The sequence below is a fragment of the Lissotriton vulgaris genome, chromosome 1_1, assembly GCF_964263255.1.
Source record: "Lissotriton vulgaris chromosome 1_1, aLisVul1.2, whole genome shotgun sequence".
NCBI lineage: Eukaryota > Metazoa > Chordata > Amphibia > Caudata > Salamandridae > Lissotriton > Lissotriton vulgaris.
In genome coordinates, this window is record NC_141685.1 from 888037615 (window position 1) to 888060178 (window position 22564).

The 22564-nt window shown below is 46.4% G+C and overlaps 1 protein-coding gene across 4 annotated transcripts in view; it reads right to left on the reverse strand.

Moving 5' to 3' along the window:
• The window catches only part of UBN2 (ubinuclein 2), a 624092-nt gene that overhangs the window by 321418 nt on the left and 280110 nt on the right, over positions 1-22564 (reverse strand). For all 4 annotated transcript variants that reach the window (XM_086958832.1, XM_086958824.1, XM_086958830.1 and 1 more), the window contains one exon: positions 2291-2420. In XM_086958832.1, coding sequence (XP_086814958.1) covers positions 2291-2420 — 130 coding nt within the window. The remainder of the gene's footprint in view (positions 1-2290; positions 2421-22564) is intronic.

A 22564-nucleotide genomic window follows, 5' to 3' on the forward strand; every position in this document is an offset into this window, starting at 1 on the left:
CTTCTCACACGTCCCAGTTCTCAATGTAGCCATTATGGTGTTGTGGAGTTCGTAATGACAAACTCCCAGGACCATATACTCTTAATGGCAGTACTGCACTTACAGTGCCCAGTAATGAACTTGGGCACTGTAGGGGTACAGGGATCATGCATCTGTACCCTCACCACTGGCATAGGGCACCCAGCTAGAGGGGTGAAGGATGTATGCCAGGGCAGTGGTTTGTGAGCGTGGCACACAGGGTTGTGTGCTATGTTGACTCTTCCCTTTGTTCTGCACAAAGACACGCAGACTGCAAAGGCAGTGTGTGAGTGTCAGGGTACAGGGCCTTTAAAGGTGGCACAATAAGTGCTGCAGCCCTTAGAGTCCTTCTCTGGTCACAGTGCCCTGGGTACCTCTGGTACCATTTACCAGGGACTGGCATGTGGCCAGAGAAGCAGATTGGGTTTAGGCTTCAATGAAATGTTAGGGAAGGAACATAGGCCATGGGTACCTGATTAGCAAGAGCTCAGGGCACACTCATTCAGCAATTCAGCAAAAAGTGGGGGCATACCATGCAAGAAAGAGGGCACTTTCTCACAGCACCTTGGTGAGGTTGGATTGGCTGGCAGTATGGAACACCTCTGTCGAAGCCATGAAAGGAGTGATTAGGTTGATGCAGTTGGTGAGGAGAGGCAGATAAGCCTAGGGGCCGTGTAGGGGCCCTACTCTTCTCAAAAGCGGAGTCTACTTTGTCCCCAATCAGGAGAGTCCCGTCACTAGGCATGTCCATGACAGACAACTGGCCATCACTTGAAAAACCGGTTGACTGCAGCCAAGCATGGTGGCAAATGGTGACACAGGTGCCAATGGCCTACTCGATGGAATCAGTGGTGTTGAAGGCACAACAAATTAGGAGGACTTGGCTGTGTTATGACTCATATGTAGCCTGGGCAAGGAAAGTTTGGAGATCGGGAACACCTGGGAGGTGCAACAGCGCCCCAGGGGGCAGCTGGCATTAACAGATCAAAGAGCCAAGCAGGTGGACGAGAAGACACACTTTCCAAACTTCTCCACCCATTCTGACTCCCTATGATGTAGGTCGCCTGGAGGGCAGTGGCAATGTGCAATCTAGCAGCTGACTACAACAAGATATCCTTAAGAGCCCTGTTAAAAAGTAGGATGGCTTCAGTGGATGTTTGCACTGGTTGGACAACTACTGTCAGGATATTGGTTTTGATCTCCAAGGTGGGGAGCTGGAGCTCAAGGACTTTGGCCGCCCTATGTATCACCATGGCTAAGAAGCACTCTATTCAGTGGCAGGACCAGGTGGTGAAAGGAGCCCAGACTCAGGGGAAAGTATCAAGTCCACTAGCTTCCTGAAAGCGGTCCTAATAATTCTCCTGAAGGTATGGCTGGCTAGCCTCATCTCCCACCTAGTAGTCATGGTCTGAAACCTTGCAGCTTAGGGAATGCAGGGTGTACATTAATCTTTGTGAAGGGGCAGTTCCAGTAGAGAGTGGGGTCTCTATGGTGGCCAAGCAGAGATTATACTAGCACAGACTCTGCATCAGAGGACAATTGGGACATATACTTCCATGTGTGATGGCACGGGAAGAAAGGAACTGAAGTCAGCTCACAGGAGTGGCGCCTATATATGTTCCACACGTCATTTTCAGAGCAGAATAGCATCAGTGCGGAGCTGCACGGCACCAACTGCCGGTGGGCAGAGGTACTGCTGAAAAGTTTCCAGATCCATTCTGACACCTGAGGAACTTTCAAAAGTTAAGGAATCTGCAAATAAAAGTGTCTATCAGAAACCAGCAGGTTTAAAACAAAGTCCCATTGCATAGAAAATGAAGGTACAATCAGACTGTCATGTACAGGTAACATTTATGTTCCATTACAGAGCCAGATTCCCATCACACAGCTAAACTCCAAACCTAGACAGGAAGTGGCACCTACCTACAATATGGCCGGGCCAACACCATAGATTCTCATTAAGAAATCAAAGATCTACCATGCACACAGAAGGCAACATCCCCTCACACACCCTTAAAACGCTTCTTCAGATGCTAGAATTGTTGACAGACTGTATTCTTCCCTACATGCATGAGCCAAGCAAGTTCATGCTAAGCTCATGCCAGACCCTAGAGAGAGGACGTTGCCCTGGTTAGCTGCCTGTGATGTACGTGCATTAGAGATACTTATTAAGGGAGAGTACTACACTGCAGGATGTGGCGTTTCTTACTTGAACACGAGCACTTTTAAGCCTTAAACAAGAATCCACCCTACGAGATATGGTGTATCGTACCTGAACATTGAGGTGGAGTTTCTTCAGACGCTTAATCAGGGAATCCTTATTGCATGGGACAAAGGCCTCGATGTGGGAGTAGACCCCGCTGCGGATACTGGGGCTCAGCTCCTGCAACTGGAGCTCTATGCTGGAGACAGAAAATTTGTAGTAGTTTATTAGAAATTCTCTAAAGCCATTTGCAGACAAATATTATTTGCTACATCTTCCGAAGCATCTATTCAAACATAAGGCAGCTGTAAGACAACCCAAATGTTTTAGATGGGCCCACATAAGGAAACATTTCTGACCGCAAAAGTAATAATTCTCTGTTCAGAGATCATGATCATAGAAAACTTCCTGCTAACCCAAGCAGAATTATTATACCAGTCGTAATAGGAGGGTCCCATGTCTCAGAACCACACCCAAAAGCTCCAATTGCATCGAAAACTGTGAATCCTTTTAGTGAAAACAAGGGTGGGGAGAATAGTTGTATTTTTAGATTCAGGTGAAATGACACCACCAAGGGCAGAATGAAGACTTGCAGGTGAACACAAAATAAGACCTCAACATCATTCTCCCAAGTTCATGGGCCGTGACCCAGGACAGGAGACATGCCTCTGGACACCAAATAGTGCCAAAAAAGGTACAGAGTTCCTCGTTGGCAAGTTGGCCACCTGGTGTGTAGTGAGGAGGTGGGGAATACCTCCTGTTGGAACTAGGACCCTCACACGCCCAGCAAGCTAGGTGTCATGCTTCATCATATGGGTCTGCTCCTCGTCGAGCCGGCGCTGCATTGCTAGATGGGCACCCAATAAAGGGGCTCTTTTTCTGAGATCTTTTGTTTCTTGCCGTATAGGTGCCGTGGGTGTGAGGGGCCTAGAGAAGTGTAGATGTGGTGTGTAGATTAAAACAGGTAAGGGAATCCTTTGTGATTATTTTTATTCTGAAAAGGTCCCAACCTGACTAAAAAAAGGAAAGAGGTGGGGACGTCTTGTTTTGTTTTGATGTGACAAATAATTTGCTCTACCCCCAGATGGTTGACCATCTGGGGGTAGAGCAAATTCTGGGGGTAGAGCAAATTATTTGCCAAAGATATTGGGTCTCGCTGGAGCATTGGTTATTGGCTTTATCTGTATCTTAACCATGCTGTACAGCAAAGTGCATGCAGCAGTGCTGAAAGACAGAAAAAAAGTGCTATGGTGCAGTCAGCACTGGCAGCAACCTTGTGTTGTTCCTTCAGGGGGTTGGGGTCAAGAAACAATGACAAAACGGGAGAGTGCAGGAGGGATGGGTGAAGCAGCAGCAGCAACACAGCAGGAGGAAGATTGATGGTTATCTGCTTCTTTCTGAGCACTGACATTATGTCGGTAAAATACGGTATCACAAGCATTAGCAAAGCCAACAGGTTTTGTCTATGCAAAATCTATTGGCTTTGTCAACTTCTTTTTAACATGTTGCACAGCAGTTGACCTGCCTTGAAACAGGACTTACGATTTTTTTTAAAAAGCGCTGTGATGTGGCCAGCATTATCCGCATCATATCTTTTAAAAAAAAATAAAAAAATATTTGAGCCATGGTGTAAAGCTGCTCAACTGTCTGTAGCTGTGCTGTGATTTGTTTGTTTCGCTGGACTTTCTTTTGCTCACTTCTTTCGTACTTTACTTAACTCATACTCTCTTGACTCTGGCCCCTTTCTCTCATATCATCTCACATTCCCTTTCTTTGTTCTTTCCCTCTGCCGAATCCTCCCCTTACCCTTTCCCAACACCGTGTCCTTCCACTCCTCCCTTTCCACGTCTCTCCCTCCACAGCCTCAACCCACTGCCCTCCCTGGACTACTCACGTGACTATCTGATTTTCCTCTCCCCTACATTTTTCTTTGCCCAATATGCCTCCTCTAAATATCCCTTCCCCCACCCAGGACCTTTATCTAAACATGGTCCCAACTCTTGGTCCATTCCGTACCCCCCCCCCCCCAATCTTTCTGAAAACGCTAGAAAAAAACTCAAACACAACCTCCTCATTCGAAATCCTGAAACACTTATTGTTGCCAACTACTACAGCCCTACCGCCCCCATTAAAACGAATTACATCTTCTAATCCAAACACCCCTTTAAATGGAAAAGCATTTTCACACATCATCTCCCAGTCACTAAATCTTCAAAAATACCCCATGGCGACAAACTTTCCACCACTCCCTCTCCAACCTTTTGTGGGGAAATCAACATCTCCATTTTTAAAACTGGTAACATCCTCATCCAAGCGGCCGTACCCAGTCTTAACACCTTCGAACTCCCTTTCAGATCCTTGGCCATCCAACTTTCCAATTTCACCAACAGCCTCCCATACTCTCCACCTCCTCTCTCCCCACCGACCCCGCCCCACCAGCCCACCTCTCCCGCACCTGACCTTTCAACATCCAATGACACTATGCAAACGTTGTCACCCATCCCCTCTTTCCTCACTATGACCCCCCCTCTCTCCTTGGTCCTCTTCTCACCCCCTCACTCCCAATCCGCCTTGCAGCCAATCAGCCCACCCATTCCCCTCCCTGTTACTCCTCTCTCCTGGCCCTCTTTCACAGTCTCCCCTTCCATTCCTCCTCCAACGCCCCCTCACTCCTCCTCTCCCAACTCATCCTCACACCCTCGGAATCACACTACCCCCCACCCTTTTTCTCCCAACTACTCTCTTCCCATTATCCCCCCCTCACTCGTACACCACTCCGCAACTTTTCCACCGATCTCCATACTTCTCATCCCCAGAGGTCTCATCTCCCCCCTACCCCGCCATGCCACTCCTTCTCCCCTTCAACTACAGCCCTCCCTGTATCAGCTCATCTCCTACTCGGAACAGGCCACCTGCCTGCATCTGCTCACTGCCTCCTCAGATCAGACCCCCCTCTGCAGCTAACTCCGAACCCCATTTGACCTCCTCCCCCCCACACCCTATTTACCCCCTCACTCTTATCTCAAACTCCCTTCGCAACATCGAACTTAACCTCTCCACTCTTACCAGAGATCTCTCTCGTCTTAGGAACGAGTTCTACAACCTCAAATCCAGCGACCACCCTCCCCGAAGAAACACCGCTAGCCCTGGTCAAATAAACCCCACCACCTCCAAACCGTGGAAAACAACTCCCTTGCTTTGCCGGGCTCAGAGACCACTCTGCACCACTTGCACCCTCTCTCACCGGGAGATTTCCGACCTTCAAAATTCCTCCCCTCCATACTCATCAACCATGAACACGCCTCACCCCTTCTCAAGCATCCCCGCCATATTGGGGACTGGTCGTATTCCCCTCTCACCTGTCTCACCTAGACCCCCTCCTCATCTCACCTCCATCCATGCCCTCCCATCTCCCAAACCCACCCCCAAACCCCTCACCTGCATGCTTGTTAACTGCCGCTCCGCTGCCCGACATGCCATACATGCCATAGAAATCTCTGAAACCATCATTAGCGAATCCATCAACATCGCGTTCCTTACAGAATCCTGGCTTAATGACCACTCTACAAGTATTCTAGACCTACTCTCACCCCCGGGCTTCTCCATCATTAGGAAAGATAGACCCATCCGAAAAGGCGGTGGTGTAGCTATCATCTTTAAAGACGAACTACAGCTCTCCCTTATCAATAACGCCGAATATGCCTCCTTTGAATACCTTTTAGCCGAACTCACAATACAGGGTTCCCCCCATCCGCCTAAACAATATATAATCCGCCCGGAAATCACTACCCATTCATTGACGAGCTATCTAACCTTCTTGCCCAATCCTCAACAATCCTCAATTACCAAATCTAAAAACATCTTCCTGGGAGACTTTAACCTCCATTGGAATAATACCAAAGATCCCTCAATCTCGATCCCCTCTGACCTTCTCGAAATTAATGACCTTAAACAAATCTGTCAGTCACCAACCCATTCCTAAGGAGCCACCCTTGATGCTAACATTGTGCGCAATCAAACCGCTTCCGCTCCCCCTGTCCCACTGGCCTCGACGACTAGATGTGAAGAAATAGCTCTTTTTTTCAGACAAAATTAAACAATCCTTCCTCTCTACTGCGATCCCTACCGCCAATCCGAACATCTCCCTTAATATCCCACCCTCCATCATAACTCCCCCTACACCCATCATAACTCTGATCTCCCTCAGCCCCCCTTGCCCTCCAATTTCCTGGACTCCAATCATCCTAATTCTCTTCCTAAAAACAGTGCCACATGGCTTAACTTGTAGTGTATTTTGTAAAGCGCACAGCTGCCCCAACGGGGCGTCCCGGCGCTGTATAACGCTGTGGAACCCTTCCTGAGTCTCCCTGTGAAATGCCCCTCCTGGGCACCCCCAAGGTGAAGCCAGGCATCCCAGTGTTGATGGGGCCGTTGTGGAGATTAAGCAAGCTATTGCCCAGAGTTGCAGCGTGGGACCCATGATTAGAGTAGGTACCGAGGCGAGAATTATCAAGTTCGCGGACATGGAGGTCAAGACCCTGCCGCGTCAGGACTTGAACCCTGGTCCCGGGCCTGATCTCTGCTTCAGAGTCTGCCGCTCTAACTAGTGAGCCACACTTCTCCACTAACCAGCTCCCCATTCAGAATTGGATCTCTGACCTTAATGCCCTCAACTGCTCCTTATCTTTGTCCTCCTCAGTCAAATCACTAGGGATCTCCCTTGACAACCTCCTAACCCTCAAGGTACACATCAACAATTCTGCCAAAGGAGCCCTCTTAACTCTCCGCCACCTTAAGAAAATCAAGCTTTTCATCCCTATCAATGATTTCAAACTAGCAGTCCAATCCCTTGTTCTTTCTCGCATCGACTATGGCAATGCCATTCTCACCGGCATTCCCAAGATCCACCAAGCACCTCTTAAATCGGTGCTTTACCTTGCAGCTAGGCTTACCTCAGACTGCAAGCGATTTGACCACATCTCCCCTGCTCTTAAAACCCTTAAATGGCTCCCCATTGAAGGTAGGTCCACTTACAAAACAGTCTGCATTACACACAAAATTCTCCAGCAGAACACACCGACCTACCTCGCTAACAAACTCACTAAAGCCGGTTGCTCCCGTTACCTGAGAAGTACTAACACCCTCCTTCTTATCCTCCCCTTCTAAAAAAGAAAACCACCCAGTCACGATCCTTTTCCGGCAACGCTCCTTGCATTTGGAATGCCCTTCCAACTGACCTTCGCTGCAACCCTTCCTACTCTAGCTTCAAAAAAGAACTCAAACTACATCTCCTCAATAAATACTGGTGTCCCTAATCCCTATCTGTTCTCTTCCACTGGCCACATCTGTCCGACCCTAGATGCATCCGCCCTCTCTTTATCAGCCTTACTCTTCCTTCCTCCTCGTCACTTCCCCCTCCCTGTTTACCACCTTCACTTTTCCTTGCACCCCCCTTCCCTTGTCCACCCTCAGCCCTCATCCCCTCCAACACCCCCCCCATTTCTGCCCCTCCCTCTCTCTTCCTTACCAACCTAACTGACCACGAACCTCCCTATACTGACTCTGCAAATTTCCGGCTCTCTTCAATTTGTGCCTTTTTATATTTTTGATTATCACTTCTTTCACATTTTGGTGTGCTTATTTCCCATACTTATAAGTCTCCGCCTGACAAATTTCAAAGTAATAAGTATGGGAAATAAGCACACCAAAATGTGAAAGAAGTGATAATCAAAAATATCATAAGGCACAAATTGAAAAGAGAACAGGAAAATTGCAGAGTCAGGATAGGGAGGTTAGTGGTCAGTTAGGTTGTATGTTTTTTATATACATTGATGTTATGTATTTTCCCTGTCTTATTGACCTTCTTGTCTCAAATATGTAAGGTGCTCTGATACCCCTGGGTCCAGCCAGCGCTATTTAAAACCTCTAAAATAAATAAAAATAAATACAATTTCTCAGAGGCGAAACCTATTGGTGATGCCAATGGTTTTTGCTGTTGCTTTCTAGGCAGGGTCTGCAAACTCGTTGCTGTCATCTGGGCAGTGAGAAATCGCTTCCAGATCAGTACAGATTGCGCCAACGACAGCAAGGTTAGTCGCCTTCATAAAGAGCGCGTAATCTGATGGAGGCGTGATTTATTCCAGGCATGGGCAGTGGTTGGATGGGGTTCCACTGCAAGGCCTCACTCAGCACATGCATAAAAAAAGTAAACATGCACAAGAGTGGTGAAAAAATGCCAGGGCAACGTCTAACTCGCCTTTGCTTTGCCAGAGCCTCTTTGTCTGAAAGTTTTCCAATTTTTTGTTTTCAATAAAACAGAAGACCCAAGATATGTTATGTGATTTCTAGATTTTCACTTTTGAATAGATTATTTTATTTGGCATGGATGGGAATATATATATTCAGCTTTTTGGACTAGCTGCCCTGGGAATACGGTCTGATGTGGAGTACATGCAGGAGGTTTACTGCATGGAGCATCTGTACAGGCGATGCTGTGCTTTGAATTCATATGCATGAGGGGGGGAGGGCAGTAATTTTTTTTAAAAGTACCATCAAAACCATGCGGCTCTAGTGAGTGGAAGGAGGATGACTACCAGAAGCAGTACTTGGTCCAGACTCCAAAGTATGACAATGGAGGAGAGGATGCGCTGACCAGCAAGGAGCCCCGCGGGAGACAGTATCTAAAGGTAAGTAATGGGCGGGCATTTAAGTCACTTTGAAGGTTTAAAAAAAAAATACAAGAGAATTAACAAGCGCTGTGCAGGTGAAACCTACAAATATAGCCTTGTAAGTGTGCATATGAGGTTTGGAAACACAGAAGTTCAAACAGACGGAACATGGAGCTTTAAGCTCTATGCCCTCCATGACTCGCACAAGCAGTGGAAAGGCAGTGATGGGCTCAAAGTAAGCCCACTCAGCTCAAGACCCCTCTACTTCAAGGCTCCTCCTACCACTCACACATGGCATAAATATGTTCTAGGTTGGCTTATCCTGAAGCACATACTACAATAAATTACATTACTTCAGAATCCTCAAGCCACTTTTCCAGCATGACTGCTTTGGATGTGGATGAGTTAGAAGCCCATGCATTTTCCAAGCCAGAGGTCCTGCCCTGTAACCATTATTTGGCATACTCTGGTTAATTACTACAAGGGATGGCAATTGGTCTCATCTATAGCGGTTTCCTCAACTAGCCAAAATTGCCTAGTGCAAGTCCCACTTTCGGCTCCTACTAATGTCCCTGAAGCCTCCTCTGCAGATACAGACTCAAGACTCCTCCAAGTCTTCCAGGGAGATAATGGGCAACCACATCATTCCAGCTTGCATCTTAGTCAGGTCTGCTTGCACATATCTCTTGCACCCTCCCTTCCTCCAACAAGAAGCCTCACAAATGTTCCCATCACTCCCTTGACTGCGCCATTCAAGAATATAAAATCTACAAAAAGATACATAAAATATCTAAGTGTGTTAAAATATGCAGAGCAGTCCAATTCATCCCTTCTTAATTCAGTACAAGTTACTTAGTTTTTGTGCTTTAGCGATGCTGTAGAGAGAAAAGTGAAGATTCAGACTTAAGCTTAGAAGGAGTACAAGGTATAATACATTCATGCACATTCACTTCCCAACAATGCTTCTGCATTTAACTACAGTGACAAGAAATCAATAAATAGTATGACACAATGTCAGTCTGCAACAACTGCAAATACTGTAGTACATCTTTACATTTCCAAATATTTAAACTTCGCAGTAGAAGTTCCAAAATGCAGGTTCGTTCTCTATATAACTCACAAAAAAAGGACAAATGGAGTTGTGACTGCGGTGCTTTTGAATTGAATGGACAAGGAAGAAGATCATTGCTGTTATAAACACTTGATGGATATGATACTAAGAAGTGAGACAATCCCAGCCAAAATCTTTTGAGGTAAAACATTTTGTTGTGTCGGATTTTAAGCAGGTATAGCTCAATTGCTGGGGTTGTACTTAATGGAAGATATGACTTAACAAGCTACTTCAAAATGTCAATCTCCCAACTCTTTCCTACTATTAGTTTCAATAAGTCATCTTTTACCATGGTTTTATGTGTGATTGATTGCTAACCGGTCAAACAAATCCCTTCTGCCAATTTGGTGGAGATCTTCCCTAATATGGGTTAGCCAATTGATTTTGTGAACCCTGTCCAGTTTAAGATAGTCCATGAGTACAGCTTGCGTCATAGCTGCTTCTGGCCTAGCCCATACTGACAGCCATAACAGGGTGGGTGCCACCCTCGGTATATCACCCAAATACTGAAGACCTAGTTCTTCATGTACTAAAAAAAGGGGGAACAGAATTGGGAAGTGACTATATTCTATAAAAGAATCGGTGTTCACTGATTTGCAATTGGGAGTTATCGCTGAATCCCCACTCCCCTGCACCATAGGTGACAAACACAGGTCTGGCTTTATAAATAGTAATGGCAGCTTTAAGGGGCATAGACCATAAACTTGAAGTAAATTTGAACAGGAAAGTAATGGCTTATTTGTACTGTGTTACTCTCTCACTCCTCAGGTGTCCCCAGGGATCCTCAAATAGTAAAAGGATTTTACACACTTAAGTGTGTTCCCGCTGACCTGGAAATGCATCAACCTACTCTGGGGGTGACCACAGACCATCGTATATGATTTAGATGCATTTGTGGTTAGGCCCAGGTCAGACAGACATTTTTCAAGTGTCTAGGAGTTTTTAGAGTCTCAAACCGTCCTGGCTACGAGAAGACAGTCGTTTGCGTATGTAAGAACTGGTATCTGGTAGTTTCCTGCCCTCGGTGGATCGGCAGCAACACACAAAAATTGGACATCAAGATCACGAATTTAGATACTAAAAAGAAATGGTGCCAATACGGACTCCTATCCAACCGCTTTTTTGATCTTGATGTACAGGGTGCAGTCCCCCACCAAGTACAAATCTGATACAACCCTCAACATCTGTGCAGCTGAGCAAGTAGGTAAATAATACGTGGATTAACACCCTCACTTACTAGCATATTCCATAATTTTGATCTTATAAGGATATCAAATGCTGCAATCAGATCCATAAACACCAAGTACTGACATCCTTCTTTGGCTAGCATACATTTTCACATTATTAAATAGACATTTAAGCATTGATAGACTGCCTTGTCTGAATTCAATCTGGGTGGGGGATAAGATGTTATTCTTATTTGCCCAGGTTTCCAGCTGTTCCAGTACTATTCTGCCCAATACTTTGGCTGTCGAATCAATTAGGGAAACTGGCCGATAACAATGAGGGTCAATCCTATCCCCCTTTTTGTAAATTGGAACTACTATCGCCCTAGACCAGGATTTTGGGGGGCCGTGAGCATATGTGCAACTAAGCACACTCATCAAGAAGAGGCCCCAAATGTCAAACAGTACTTAAAAAGGTCTGCAGGGACTTCGACCGGGCCAGGCTCTTTCCTGCCCGAGCTCCTGCTCAAGGCTGTGCTAACATTCTTGGCAGTGATCGCTAGCTGTTCAAAATCTTCCAAATTAGCTATGTCATTTAAACTATTGCTTTACCCGCAAACTGACTCCTATAAATCAGAGGCTGGTGAAATGACTAGCCCATGAATTATCAGGAATATTCACATCAATGGGAGAAGAGGAGCAGTTTGAGAAGGGTTATTACCGTCCAAAACTGTGAAGCCTCATTCCTTGCACGTGCAGCAACAAGTTGTTCCAAGGCCTGTGTTCTAATGTCTTCTTACTCCCTCATAATCACCTCTTTATAGTAATTTCTGCATGTACTAATTGTAATCTGATTCCTAGGATGGTTTTTAATGCGTTTATGAGGTTTCTATGTACATGTGAGCATGATTAGTTAAACCATTCCTGAGGTTTGGGGGAAAATGGACGTTTTGGTACTGATAGCTGCTCAGAGAGCTTTTTACAAATTGTACAGAATTCCACCAATATCTTCTCAGGATCAGAGTTGGCATAACTCCAGTGGCTCCTTCTGACTTTCCATAAGCATGGCTAAAATTGTGTTAGGTTCTACATCCTGCCATTTCCATCGTATTCCCCTATTTTGGCTTTTAAGTGGCTGGTAAGATTGAATATTCAATCTTACCAGCCTGAAAGTAGCCAGAAAGTAGTGGGAATAGCAACCACAACCTACTTCCGATTAGGAACACACTTGATGCCTCCCTTGGCCAAGAGTACCAAAACTTCCTGTTGGAGAAGGGCCAGATGATCCTCCGACATGCGATGGTACTGAGGTGGAATGGATGGAGGGGCAGTCTCGAAGGGGAGGGAGTAGCCCCTTCGGACTATCTGTAAAACCCACCTGTCCGACGTGATGGTGCACCAGTGGGGGAGGTGATGGCGAATCCTGCCGCCCACTGGAGTTTGGTGGCCTTGAAAGGTCGGACTAGGAGAGTTTGGAAGCTGCGGCAGAAAGGGCTGTGGTGGATATCCCCACCCACTAGCCCCCAGAACCACGGCGGTAGTTCCCACGTCCCTGGCTGCGCTGGGGCTGAACAGCTTGCGCCGGCCTTTGGCCCTTGAGGGAACGTGGTAAGGCACCCCTTCCGTAGAAGAGGCGAAAGGCAAACTGCGCAGTGCGGGTGGTGGAGAGGCCCAAGGACCTGGCCATAGCTCAAGAGTCCTTAAAGCGCTCTAGCGCGTGGTCTGCCTAGTCGCCAAAAGGCGACAGCTAAAGGGCATGTCCATAATAGTGGATTGGGCATCCCCCGAAAAACCAGTCAACCTCAACCAGGCGTAGTGTTGAAGTGCTACCGACGTGGAAATCATCATGTTTAGTGAGTTCGCAGTATCCAGCCCATAGCGGATGGTAAACTTTGCGGCGTCTCTCCCCTGGGCGACTGCACAGGAGAGAGCGGCCCGGGCCTCCTCTGGGCACTGTGGCAGCACTTGTGCTACCGTATCCCACACAAAGTGGGTGTAATGGCCCAACAGACATGCAGTGTTTACCGACCGCAGTCCCAAGCTGGAGGAAGAAAACATCTTTCCAAGGTGGTCCAGCGTTTTGTATTCCCTTTCGGGTGGTACGTTAGGGAATGTGCCTTTGGATGTGGAGGCTTGGACCACCAAGCTGTCAGGGGTGGGTTGTTGGGAGAGGAAAGTCGGGGCCGGGGCCAGGCAGTGGCATTGAGCAATCATCCTGTCCACAGGAGCCCCTGTGTTGGGCCTGAACGAGGTGCCCAAAAGGAAGTCTGTGATGGCTTCATTAAACGGTAGCAGGGGCTCCGAAGAGCTCGCTGCAGGTTGAAGCACCTCAGTCAGAAGGTTAGTCCTGACAGCCACAGTAGGTAGCTCGAGGTGGAGAGCCTCAGCTGCCCTAAGCAACACCACTGCGTATGACGCAGCCTCTCCGTAGCCACGGTAGGAGGAGACAACATGCCAAGGTCTGGGGAGGTATCCAGACCACTGGCTCCCCCAGGTCCTCAGTCCAGTTCATAACCAGCAGGTCGGTTAAAGGGTCCCCAGACCCCTCCCAGTCCTCCACACCCTCTTCTGGCTGCCAATATGATCTCAAAGAGCCAGGGTTAGAACAGGGGCACAAAAGTACCTGTCTGCATCGGATCCGGCGTTGGTCGACGTCAGTTCGGCTCCGTATCTACCTCGAGGTGGAGGCCGAGATCGATGTTGGCTGGGAACACAGCAGACACCTGTTGCGGATGTGGTGCCGGCGCCGGTGTTACAAGGTCAACGGGTGCCGATCCGGATACAGGCCTGGATCCAAAGGGACCCTGTGGTGCCAAGGCCGGAGTTGGTGTCGAAGGCCCAGGGCCTCCAGTCGAGAGTGCGGGAACCAAAGGCGCACCGGCAGAGCCGGGCTGTCCAAAGAAGGCATGCATAGCTCCTTAGAAAACTCGAAGCTGGGCAGGGGTCGCTCCGGGTCCCGGGAAGGGAGGGAAGCCCGGAGACGACCCTGCAGGCTCAAAACGCATAGCCGCGGGAGGGACACCACCCGCATCCCTCGCCGCATTGGCCGACAGACGGGGAGAAGCCGAAGAGAGACTATGCTTATTAGACTTCTTCTTGTGCTTCTACTTACGTGACCCAGAGTGCAAAGACTTGGAAGAAGAATGGTCTTGGCTCCGCGACCGGTCCCTCGACCTCCTACGTGACTGGGACCTCGAACTGCACTGAGCCAACTGCCGGGCCTAGAGTAGCTTTCGGGATCGCTCCAACAAAGACTTCGTGGCCATGGCCCCGCAGTCCGAGCACAACTTGGGGTCGTGGTCGCACTCCAGGCAGTAGAGACACATGTGGTGCGGATCCGTCAGCGACATCAGTTGGTTACAGGAACCGCAAACCTTGAAGCCACGCATCTCTCGTGCACCAGGAGTCGATGGACTCAAAGAAAGTAAAAAAAAAAAAACAGTCAAAAAGTGACTGGAGGTAATGCTCTCTCCGGATCTGCGCTTTCTAGCGCGGAAAAAGAAAACTAACATCAGTGTGCAAGAGTGGCGTCTAAGTAGCTACCGCGACGCCATCCCAGCGACTACGACGACGAGCGCGGAGTCGACAGACGCCACCTTCCGACTTGCAGGGATACTGCTTACGAAAAAACTTTCCGGATCCAGTCTGACGCCTGGGGGTAATTCTAAGGTAAGTAATTTATAACTAACTGTTTATTTCAGATACTATTACAATATACAACAAATCTTGTCGATTTTGCCGCACAACATGCTGTGGTGGTAGGCTTTTTTGCTTCTTTAAGAATAGTCCTACAATCTGGCAGCAAATGTAAGTATCCAAACTCTGACTTTAGGAGCCAAATCGCTAGATTGAGCTCCTTGGGGTTTGGGTTGTTTGATTTCTCCATGGTTCGGAGTGAGAAGGCTGCAATTGAGATGCAGCTTTTGATGTGGAACCACAGATAGTTCCAAGCGTGTGGTCAACCACGGTTGACCGACCCATACGGGAGCCACTAAAATCAGTGTGAGCGACCTTTGCCTGAGCTTTCGAATCAGAATCTGATGGAGGGGAGAAGCAAAAAAGGGTTGGCAAATATCCCGACCATTTCAGCCATAGGACATTGCCTTGTGATAGAGCTTGAGAAAACTTGGGAGAAGTTTGGTCATTTTGAGGTGTCCACAGTGGCGAAATCTATTTAAGGGAATCCCCATGCTTGAAAGTATGGAATTAACTTGGGGATGAAGCTCCCACCAGTGTATTTATTGCTGCATCCGTCTGAGGAGGTCGGCAATTTGATTATTCACTCCTGGGAGGTGTTCTGCCAGAAGATGAATTTTGTGATGGATTGCCCAACGCCAAATGGTCTGAGAGAGGCATGATAGTTGCAGAGTGCGTGTCCCCCCCCCCCCTTGTTTTTGTGCATAGCTGTCATATTGTCTGTACAGATTGAGGCAACTTTCCCTACGAGGTGAGACAAAGGCTTTTAGCTCTAGATACACAGCTAGAAGCTCTAGATAGTTGATGGGGAGATGTTTGTGCATGTTGTTCCACAGACCCTGAATTGTCAAGTTCTGTAGATGGGCACCCCAACCTGTTAGAGATGTGTCTGCTGTTAGCAGGATCTGTGGAACAGGGTCGATGAAGGGCCGCCCTTTTGATAAGTTTTGTGTGTTCCACCACTGCAGAGAGCGATGGATGCAGCAGTCTACCAATACTAGAACTCTTAATTGACCTTGTGCCTGATTCCCCTGGCGTGTTAAGCATTCTTGTAGGGTTGCATGTGTAAGCTTGCATGAGGCACTATTGCAATGCATGATGCCATCATTCCCAGCAGCTGCATAAAAGTCCTAACTGCTATGTATTGTTTGGTCTGAACTGTAGTAACGGGGTTTGAATATTTTAACTTCATTGGGAGAAGCAAGAGATGTGAGTTTAGGGTCGCTCCTAGATAGGACTATTTGTGAAGGCTGAAGATGAGACTTTCCTATTGACCGTAAATCCTAATCCGTTTGAATCTTTATTTAATAATTGCCAAATACACAGATGATCAACCTTGTTCCCTCTTTTTGGGTTTCATGGATCTAACTGTGGCTTTTGACCGGATCAACAGCAAGAAACTATGGGCCCTACTCGATTTCCTGGGGGTTTAGTGCACTGTTATAAATCTACTACGGACCCTCCGTGCCCACACTACAACCGCAGTTAGACACTCAAAGGGGGCAGGATCCATTGATCATTTTAATTGTACAGGAGGGTATGCCAGGGGTACATTCTAGCCCAGTTTTTATTTACCTTATATATTAATGGCCTAGAGGAGGACTTGACACATTTGCAGACAGACTGTCCCCAAGTGGGTAGGAAAACAATTCCAGTTCTTTTATATGCCTATGACGCAGTGTTGATGGCATACACCGCGAGGGGCCTAAAGGCCCTGATTGATGGTTTTGTTGCCTTCATGAGCGGGTTGGTTTTTGTCGGACAACTTCACAAAGTTGTACGTTTTGGAGTTGGCCCTCAGGGGACCCGCTCCAAGACATTCAAAGCAGGTACTCATACTCTAGCCAAGGTCCCAGCTTTCAATGAAAAATTGAACTAGAAATGGCTGCTAGATGGGAAGGTTGGCGATATGAACAAATCTATGGGAGCCATTGCTAGCAATGCCCTTAGACTAGGTTTTCTGGATCTCGGGTGTGATCATAAAGCTTTATCAGTCCTTCTGGCAAATCCAAGGCTCTGTACGGAAGCGAGGTTTGGGGCTATATTACTACCAATAAACTTCAGGTAACCTATTCTGAAGGTTCCTAAGGGTCCCCCCTCATTCTCTGTGCATCAGAAACTAGGATTAAATTACAAAGCAGATATGGTGGCAGTAAAACCCATGACCTTCTGCGTGAAAATACGTTCTAATAATGAGTTGGCTCTCAACCGTCCGATTGTCTCAGATTGTTTATCATTAGACCACGGCTAAAAGTCCCCTGGTTACGTTACATTAAAGAGATGTTTTTGCTCTCGGCAGGGCAAATATTTTCTTTAAGCCGGACTCAATGAAGCTGCAGGACCGGAGTATAGTGAAGGAGCTATTTGTTCAATATACCACGGCCTCCTGTGAAAAGAAGGAGCATACTAAGCCAGCATTAAGGGCATGCTCTTTTAAAATCAGTACAGGGCATGGAGAATTACCTCTGATAGATTTTTAATAACTCATTTTAGATTTAACCAGCTCCATCATCTTTTAGCTTTGCTGGCCAGTTTTGTTTTATATGATGAGATGAGAGGCCCCTGTGGCTGCTACAATAGATCTCCACAAGATACCTTACATTTTGTACTTTTATGTAAATATTTTACTCACCCCAGGAGAATATATCAAATCACTTTTAAAAGTGACGCGTTTTTAGACAGGTTTGGGTTGCCTTGATGTATCTGCAGTTGCTGCCTAATGATTATATGTCCTTTGCAGTTATGAATTCGTTAATAGCAGCACTTTGACCTAGAAATACTAGGTGTGTCAATGGGTGAATGGATTTTGCGTTTTTTGCACATTGCCCAGATTGTTACTCAGCAGTATTGATGAACGTGTTTTAAGCCTTGTTTCTGTTTTTTTTATTGTATCTTTTATGGATGTTACTACCTCCAAATACATATTATATTATTAATCGGTGGAGTAGGTTTAATTTAGTCTGAGTGTGTTGTAAACACTTTTGATGTGTGCTGGCTTTGACGAGCTAATAGTCTAGGTATGGGAAGACATGAATCTGGTGTCTTCTGAGGCGAGCTGCCACTACTGCTAGACATTTTGTGAACACTCTGGGAGCAGTAGTTACTCTGAATGAGAGTAGTTTGAACAAATAATGTTTTCCTGCGGTCACAAATCAGATATTTCCAATGCGCTGGGTGAACCGGAATATGAAAATATGCGTTTTTAAGTCTAGTGTGGACATGAAATTGCCTTGCTGTAGAAGTGGAAGCAATTGTTGAAGCGTAACCATATAAAACATGTTCTGCCAGTATGTACAGATTTAACATTCTTAGGTCCAAAATAGGTCTTAAGGCGCCGTCCTTTTTGGGGATTAGAAAGTACAGCGAATAAACCCCTGAACCTTGGTACTGAAATGGAACTGGTTCTATAGCTCCCATTGGTAAAAGAGCTTGAATTTCTTGTTTGAGGAGCTCAAGGTGCTCTGACAAGAGAGTTTGAGAGTGCGAGGTGGGAAATTGGGAGGATTGCTGGTGAGCTCCAGGCAATAACCATGTTGGATAATGTCTAGCACCCATTTGTCCGCTGTTATCGATTGCCAAATGAGTAAAAAGTGCTGAAGTCTTCCCCCAACAGGTGTTAAATTATCAGAAGGAAATATAGGCAAGTCACTGCTTATTGGGGGAAGGGGAGTTACGTGTCAGAGTGCTCTTACATCTACCCTGGACATGGTTTCCTCTGTACCCACTTCTATAGAAACCTCTAGAGGGAGAGGGTTGTGAGTTTGCTTTATAGGAGGAAGCATTGGGGCCTGAGGATATACTTTTAGATCCTCCTCTATAAAATGAACAGGAAAAGGAGCCTCTGTTTGATGGAGACTGAAGCGCTCCCAATGACTTCTCCACATCTGTGTCCTTTTTCATTTTTTCTAAGGCCTTATCTACTTTAGGTCCATGAGATGTTTATTAAAAGGGGTATTTGAAATAGACTGCTGAACCTCCGGTTTAAAACCAGAAATTCTAAGCCAAGCATGTTGTAAGAGAATGCTGGTATTCATTCCACGGAGAAGTGTGGCTCAATGGTTAGAGCGGCAGACCCTGATGCAGAGGTCTAGCCTGGGACCAAGGTTCAATTCCCGCCTCGGCGGGTCCTGGGCTCAACTTCCTCGGCCCTGATAATTCTCGCCTCGGTGCCTATTCTAATCATGGGTCCCACTCTGCAACTCTGGGCAATAGCTTGCTTAATCTCCACAACAGCCCCAACAACGCTAGGATGCCTGGCTTCACCTTGGGGGTGCCCAGGAGTGTGCACTTCACAGGTAAAGGTCAGGAAGGGTTCCTCAGCGGTATTCGTACAAGTGCCTAGATGCCCATGGGTGATTTGTGCGCTATACAAGTACCACACATTTACATTTACTTGCTGCAGTGTCAGCAGCACCTAAAGCACCTCAAATGGAGGAATTAGATGGGATTTTTCCTTCTTGTACTAACACATGTGCTTTTTTCTTGGGCTCTTCTGGGAGGTACTGAAGTAGGTCTTCCATCTCGTTCCAGTGTGCCCTATCATACCAAGAAAATAGGCCCTGCATGTTGGCAATACACCGGTGTTTAGCAGCATGAGCAGCCACCCTTTTACCTGATGCATCGTTCAAGATAGATTCTTTGTCTGGGGGGAGTTGCATCTTCAGAGGTCTGCGAGTTTGTTCTCTTACAAGAATTAAAGACTACTAGTGAGTCTAACGGCAACTATTCCTTAATAAAGATGGGATCTGAAAGTAGGGTTTTATATTTTTTGTCAAACCTAGGTGTTAGAATGCGGGCACGAACGTGGTCCTTAAATATTTCAGCAGCATGTATCATGCCCTTTAACAAAGAAAGAGACTGACTTGTCCTATGTGTCGACCCTAGTGTCCCAAATAAAAAGTCTTCTTCCAGGGACTCTTTGTATAATGTAACCCCAAGATAAGCTGCTGCTCGTGAAATCAGCTCTTGATAAGCCACATTATCTGGAGGTGATGGTTCTGCAGGGTATAAATCTTGGTCATTTATGGGTGGATCTGTATTAAAGGCATCCCATGGCTCTACTGATAAAGGACTATGGTTATCAAGTCAAATTAGCTTTATTCGAGATGTATTCATAAAAGCATAAAAAAACACTCCATAATTTATACAAGTATTTAAACAATAGGAATCTACAAATCGCATACATTTGGATAAAAACAATCCAAAGACAATGATATAATAAAATTCATCTCGATTGCTATATACAAAGCGTCAATTACGACTAATTACAATAAAAAAACTTCTTGCACGGTCTGGCTGGGAAAATTTACCTTAAAAAGAAACACAATGTACACACAGTCCATAGTCAAAGCATAACATTTCTGCCTCAGCGCCCACGCGCATCCTAGATATTTAGCAGTCGATATTGAAATGAACGGTAAAGTGCTGGTGCGTATAAGTTTTAGTGCTTCGGCACTGCTGCTCGTACCCAGAGACTTGCACATTGGAATTAACCAAACGCGCCTTGGGATTAAGTATACAGGACAAACAAAGAGGAAATGAGCAATGGATTCCTTATCGTCCCCACAAGCAGGACAGATATTACTGCTTGCACTAGCCCACCTACCGGTTAAAGACCTGAGGGACAGAGATCCTGCCCTGAGCTGGAAATAGAGCTTCCTATCCCCAGGCTTGATGATGACATCCCAATATTGCTCAAACCTGGGGATAAGCTTTGCCTCTAAAAAACCCCCAGTCATGGTTGAGGAACCAGTGCCACTCCAGATTCGGTGCGCGACCTGCTCCCAATAGATCTCCTTTAGACTATTTTTAGATGGGAAAGTAGCTGTCGCCGAATTTTCCCACAGCATCTGCATGCCCAGGCCCACTTGAGTATTTCCAAGTTCCTTTAACCAACTGATCTTGTGAAAGACGTCGGATTTTATGACATCCATGAATCCTTCAGCATAATGCGAAAGCTCCGGTGTAGTCCAAAGCCTACGCCAATATAAGATAGGGTGGAGCCTTGCTACGTCCGCTATGGCCTTCCTTCCAAGATCATATCTAAGTGGCTGTAGTGGGGTACTCTGGGGACGTCCTATGATACTGCGGAAAAACTTGTTTTCTGAACGTGTCAGTGGTCTCAGTTTCTCAAACCCCCATAGCTCCGCGCCACAAAGCGTGGAACTGAGGGCTTTGGCTTCATAAACTTGGAGTACAGACTATCGGTTTTGTTAATGATTTTTTATGCTTCAAGTTTAAAGCCCCTGTGTGCTGCCGATGCCAGAGTGCTGCTATATCTATATGTTGGTCCCATTTAACATCTTTCGACAAATAAATCCCTAAATAAGTAAAAGCCTTGACCATTTCCAGCGGTTGTCCATTCATAAAAGGTTTCCTCTAAAACTATGGTGCGGATTAAAAACCAGGAGCTTAGTTTTTGCCACATTAACTTCCAACCGATGGTCCAAACAAAACTCCTAAGAAAATTACTAAGGCGCGCTGTAAGCCACTCGGAGTTTTGGATAAAATCAGCGTGTCATCCGCAAACATTAAAATCGGTATCTTCATGCCAGCTAGAGTAGGAGCATCTAGATTTACTGATGACATGCAGGCAACTACTCCATTAATGTACAATGTAAAAAGCGTGGGGGCCATTCAGCAGTCTTGGCGCACACCACGCTCCACCGGGAATTCAGAAGTAACTCTGCCCTGTCCTCCCCACTGTATCTTTGCGGTGTTTGCCTCATGCAGCCTCATCAATAATGTTAAAATTTCCTCAGATAGGCCTAATTATTTTTTTTTAACTGCCCATAATTGTGACCGGGGGACTAAATCAAAGGCTGCAAGTAGGTCAGCAAAGGCAGCATAAAGGCTGCCTTTGCCTAATACCACAGTCTTCCATTGTAATAGGGTAAAGCGGAATACCTGGTCAACCGTACTTGTGAGTTTACGTACCCCGCTTGAAAAGAAGACAATATTCTATTTCTCAGCCCAATCAAGTACCTTATTCAAAATCATCCTCCCAATCACCTTTTGGACAGTATCTATCAAGCTAATAGGCCTGTAATTTGCTGTCTGGGCTTTGTCACCTTTCTTATATATCGGTATTATTATTGCTCCTTTCCATGATACCGGGACCGGTGCACTCTGGGCCACAGCATTAGCCAATAGCATGATGTACTTGCCCCAGCGTTCTTTATCATAAAGAAAGACGTCCGCTGGGCCCCAATCTGGTTCTGGTGTCTACCACTGGCCACCGTGTTAAGAGCCACTAAAACATCATTGCCATTAAAAAATTCATACTTGTAAAAAACAGGCCTAAAATCATCCATCATATTATCCAAATGGTTATATGCATATTGTGGTCTAAAATAATGTACCCAACCAACCTGCGAAACATGATTTACTGGTGGGTCAGACTGGCCCCATCCTCCCCCACTTTATAATGTTCCAAAATAGTCTACAATCCTTACCATCACTTGCCTCCTTTAATACCTGCCAGTGTAGTTCATCCCACAACTTCTTGGCATTACATAGGCACCTTTTGTACTTTTGTCTGGCTAGACTGACAGCGTCTAAATCCCGCCCCCTAATAGCAGTGCCTAATACAATTCTAGCACGCCTACAGTCACTGTTATACCACTTAAGCAGTTTGGGGATGGTTGCCTTGTTGTTTTTGACTGGTTTAAGAAAGTGGTCCCTGATGCCCACAAAGAGACTA